Below are 4862 nucleotides of genomic sequence, written 5' to 3' on the forward strand. Positions count from 1 at the left end.
AATCATCGATTTATTAGAAGCTTATCATCGCTTGTGTAAAAATATGCCATATATTAAGGAAATGTTTGTCAACATCTCAATGCGTTTTTCCGGCATTGCGTCTGCATATTTCTCTTTTGGGGCAGACACTAATTCGCCATGGAAAATGCTGATAGATTTATTTTCTAGAAGCTCGTAAAAAGAATCTGTGTGATGAGGGTTTGCTCATTAATTTATTCAAGGCATTTCGTTGTTCATTGTATGCGCCCCTTGGTTTTCACTGTTTCAGTTATAGATAGAAGGTGATTGGGCCTTTTGTATGGTGAATATTTTTTTTCTTTTTTGTTAGGTTACACTGAAACGATTATATTATCACGTTTTAAACTCATTTTTAGAAAAGACCTTTTCAAATATATGGGCGATAATTTCGGAGCCTTATACGCAGGATGAATGAAAAGCGGTAGATTTAAAGTGGCTTAAATATGCGAGCCAGCAGGACGATGTAGAGCTCCACTTTACTTAGTTGACGCCCCAAGGTCTGGAAGATCACGGCGCGGCGGCGCAACGCCTTCCCGCGGGCCCATTCATTTTTGCACAAGCAGCCCCCACTTTTGGGGAAACCCCGCGGTTTCTTCACATATGGTGAATATGCGGATTCCATCCTTTCCCGTTTTTGTTCCGGAAGAGCAACCCGCCACCTCATGGCGCGACAAAACAAGGCATCCACCCCAGTGAATCAGTTTGAGGCTTCCCCCGTCCGGTTGCAGCCGGATTCGACGGCACGCCAGCCAGCGATAGGGGAAGCTCGGGTACAATTGGGGATATTGGAAGCCACATCACAACAGACGGTTGCGCGCCTGGCCCGGCTGTTGGAGCGAGGTGGCGCTCGCCCGGAAACGGCACTGACGCGCGCCAAGCCGTCGCCAACCAATCCCCGCTTGACGCCCATGAATTTTCTTTCCACGGGGAGGGCGCCCATGGTAAAAAAAGCCCCCCACATTGGTGCACATTTGGCCCTTTGGCAAGGCATGCTCAAAGCGCGGTTGTGCCGCGACGAAGTTAGGGGAAGAACTTCGCGAAGCCTTTGGGTAAGCGCTTGTCAACGGAAAGGTGTTACAGAGGTGTTTTCGTATGAATTCCGTTCGTTTGGCGTGGTGGCCTTGGTGCTGCGCATATGGGACGGAGGTTTTCCTGGGTTAATTCTTGCAATTCGAGGCGCTAATTATTTTCTTTTCTTTGAAAGCCTGCAAAAGGAATGGTCAAGTATTGACCGATTTTTTAACATGAAATCCTATAATCCATCACCATTCCTGCCTTCATCTCTTGATGTGGGAAAGTGTTGCGAAGTGTAAGTTTTTTGAAACAAAAAGTAAATCACAACTATCACAATGTTATCCACTACTTCCCAGCAGGCCCCCATGGACGTGGAATGTTTGGCGGGCCTTTAAGCTCTCAGGGCGTTTGTCGAACATTGCGGTCGGACCCCATTTTCTTTTGTGAACAGACTAAATTTCACTACGCAAGCCAATCGCGCTGAGGGCACATTAGGAATTGAAAACGGTGAACTTACCATTTGCCTGGATAATGGTACAAACACCAGTTTCTTTTCTTTGCGACACTCCTTGGTGTCGTTAAACATGGCAAAGAACGAGAACTTTCTCAAGGCATTTGACGATGCCAGGGCGACTTTCCGAACAGAGTGGATGGCGCTGGAGGAAAGCAGGTCAATACTGCATCAGCCGTATGAAATTGGCAGGGCACAACTGGGTGAAGAAAATTTAAAGATCCAACAGGGCGCCTACGCTCAAACGGTTGGATCCCACGATCGTATTAATCAAATGCCGCAACAGATTAACACGTTAGAATCGCATAAAAACCAGTTGCGCGATGAAAATAACAAGATGCAAGCTCAGATCCATCAGATGGAGGCGTGGTTTGTCCAAATTGAAAAACAGACGGCACTGCCAGCGCAGCGGGGTGCAACAGAGGGTGAAAACGACTATCTTCCACCTGATGTTCACACCGTGACACATACTGCCACGATGGGCGGGGATGCCGAACGGCCATTTAACGCGCTGGGAGCCCAACCCCAGGTGGGATTGCGAGGAATTCTTGAGCTGAGAAATAAGTTCGTGGAAAATGGATTCCAACCTGAAGAAAATATCCGGGCTTTTGAAAGCGCCCTAGGGTATTTATGGGTGGTATCGACAGAGCAGCTACTGGCGGCGTATCGTGGCTTTTTTTCATTGTTCATGAAACCGGGATTTGATTTAGGTCAGGCGTAGGGCAATTTTGTGGCATGGATTTATGCCATCCACAACGAGGAAATTTCGACCGAAGAGAGCACCACAACACAACATGCTATGTGTAGTTGAAAAAGACGCCGTTTAAGCCCCAAAACGATTATTGGCCCCGGAAGCAATGAAATCCGGGGCCTTGGAAGTATTGGAATCTTTACCGAGTGGCTCGGGTGCTGCCGGGTAGCCGGAAAACGGGCTATTCTCCGCGGGAAAAGGCCAGCACATTATCCCTTCATGCCGGACCCCACGGGCACCCCCCACTTTGGAGGGATCTGCTGTAAAACGTTCTTCTGTCTTTAAAAACTCCAGAGAACGAGATTACAGTTATTGCGGCACCGTCAGACAACCCATATCTTACAGCGCCGGCGCCCGAGGCGAACCGCATCGCCAAGGGTATGTGGACCCATTCGGCTTGGGAACAAAGGGTGTCCATGATGCGAAGATTCTGCGACTTTGCAAAAAGGAACGATGTCGAGGTTCGGGAGGAAAATGTTCCTTTTTTTTATTGTAAGTCTACAACTGGCCAAGAGCAGCGCGGTGCAATACACAAGAACTTTGTTGACCTTACTGGCCTAAGGGAGATCACCGGATCCGATATTTCGGGCCGGCCTTCGACGAAAGACGGCCGCAAGCCCCATAAAACAGGCCCGCCCCATGGAGAGATGGGAATCGGATCTCATCAGCGATATGTTGGCATTAAAAAACGATCGGGTTACCCTGCGGCCCGCCAGGGTCACAGCCGGTCGGTGGGGCGAAATCGCTCTACTCTAAAAGGAAAATGCCATTCCCCACCCAAAAAAAAAGGACACCCTCATTGTAGATTGGGGGGCCCTCCCAAAGACATTCAAAATCGACCCGCACAGAGCGGCGCGGCGCGTGGTTATCAGGGGTGGGGGGATCCAAAAAAGGCAATAGGCGTTGCCAAGGGCGCGGCGGAGGGGAGCGGCCCACAACTTTAACCACAAGAGGCATGGAAAATGTACTCCGACCATTCGGCATTAAAGCGCGTTCCGTACAAAGAGGGGGGTGCCGGCGCATGCAGCTTCAGCAGTGATCGAACACAACCCCGCTCCTCGACTGCAGACCCAGTTGGGGAAACGCGCAGACCCCCTATAGTTATTACGCAGCGCGGCTCGCTACATAGGGCCTTGGGTGGTCCCGGCAAACAAGATGGCACACCTGAGGGCGCATGTGTAGACGGGGTCGGCAAATGGGCTATGCCTCCCTGGGCCTATCTGGATTGAGGGCATGATGGGGGACAACGTTTTCAAGGGCACAGCATTTTGCGACGTACCCATCGCACGCGGGTGACCGATAAGAACGATAAAAGAAGGGTACCGTTACAGCAGGTATGTGCGAATACTCTTTACCTGCATTGGTTCCGGAGCCGACTCAATTCCAAGGCTCTGGAACGGCTTAACACAGTGTGGGGCTTGGTGCAACAACCAGCTAATTTGGGGAGGGGGGAACGAGAGCCCCTCTTGAGGATGGCAGGAGGGGATGCCCAGGTTATTAAGAAGGCGGGTATTATTTACAGCGCATCAAAGCTACACGCTACCGGGTGGTTTGTGCCTTTTACGGTCGTGAAGGAAAAACCGTCGGGGCCGCAGCGGCGTTTCATTGCCTTGCAAAAAGCTAAAAAAAAGAACAAGAGGACTATGAGGTTATGGTCCCTCTGGGGTATATTTTCCAGCACCTGGGTGCGATTTGTCATGATACAGCTGCCATTTTCGATCTAAAAGCACTTTTTTTCCAGGTAGACTTGCCAGACAAAACACGCAAAAATTTACGTTATTGCACGGAAAAGAGTGAGCTGGAAGAGTCCACAATGGCCCCCCATGGGGTGTAAACGCGGCCCGGAAATCGCGCATGCCATCACAACAGTTTTGGCTGGTGACGCAGAAGCCGTTAAACCGCGTTGCACAGCCCCGCCGGAGCTAAGTCTATACGTTTGAATGGATAATATTCGTATCGCAGGGCCGCGTAAAAGTGTAGAGTTGTGGGGGAACATTGCGATGAAAAATATGCATGGATGCGCCGCAACGGTGGAAGAGCACGAGGCCCCCGCCGCGCGTTATGACTTCACAAGGGGTTTGTTTCAACCATTCGACTAAGACGGCATCCCTCAGAGAGAAAACGTTACGGAAATTAAAGGGCGCCACACCCCCCCGCAAGATCTCGGTGGGGGAATTGGAAAGCCTCACGTCGCGCGTGATGTATGCAGCGGGGGTTCAGGGGGGTTCGCTTTTTCGGCGTTATTTCTTTTTTAAAACGGCACGCCGGAGACCGCCGCGACTCAACAGGGGGCCGTTCGGGGCCCAAGATTTGGCAGCCCAACCCCCCTTTGCGATGCCGGCCACCCCATCGCGGCACCAAGGTTCAGCACCCCGTATTTTGGGGGGAAGCCAGCGCCAGAAACGTTCGCCACTTGGAGAACTTTGCGGCGCCCGGCTTACGGCATCACAAAGTACAAGGGCCCGCCGCGTCTTGCTGGGACACAGTGTTATCCTTGTCGGTCTTGGGGCGCGTGTTGCCGCGCCATCAGCAGTATCATCCGCACCAAGTTACTGCTTAGTGGAAATG

The 4862-nt window shown here is 51.2% G+C and overlaps 4 protein-coding genes across 4 annotated transcripts; all 4 read left to right on the top strand.

Moving 5' to 3' along the window:
• Positions 1-680: 680 nt before the first annotated feature.
• On the top strand, positions 681-1331 carry DQ04_08501000 (hypothetical protein; the record flags this gene model as incomplete). The annotated part of the gene is made up of 1 exon (XM_009315585.1): positions 681-1331. One exon carries the CDS (start codon positions 681-683, stop codon positions 1329-1331), a length of 651 nt encoding a protein of 216 aa, XP_009313860.1.
• A 285-nt stretch (positions 1332-1616) lies between these two features.
• Positions 1617-2264, top strand: DQ04_08501010 (hypothetical protein; the record flags this gene model as incomplete). Its single annotated transcript, XM_009315586.1, has 1 exon — positions 1617-2264. The coding sequence occupies one exon, from the start codon at positions 1617-1619 to the stop codon at positions 2262-2264; it is 648 nt and encodes a 215-aa protein (XP_009313861.1).
• Positions 2265-2710: 446 nt separating this feature from the next.
• Positions 2711-3238, top strand: DQ04_08501020 (hypothetical protein; the record flags this gene model as incomplete). Its single annotated transcript, XM_009315587.1, has 1 exon — positions 2711-3238. The coding sequence occupies one exon, from the start codon at positions 2711-2713 to the stop codon at positions 3236-3238; it is 528 nt and encodes a 175-aa protein (XP_009313862.1).
• Positions 3239-4307: 1069 nt separating this feature from the next.
• DQ04_08501030 (hypothetical protein) lies at positions 4308-4862 on the top strand (the record flags this gene model as incomplete). The annotated part of the gene is made up of 1 exon (XM_009315588.1): positions 4308-4862. A coding segment is annotated over one exon (555 nt), but the record flags the coding sequence as incomplete, so codon positions are not given.

Source organism: Trypanosoma grayi (genome assembly GCF_000691245.1).
Source record: "Trypanosoma grayi strain ANR4 Tgr_850_V1, whole genome shotgun sequence".
In the NCBI taxonomy this organism is placed as follows: Eukaryota; Euglenozoa; class Kinetoplastea; order Trypanosomatida; family Trypanosomatidae; genus Trypanosoma; species Trypanosoma grayi.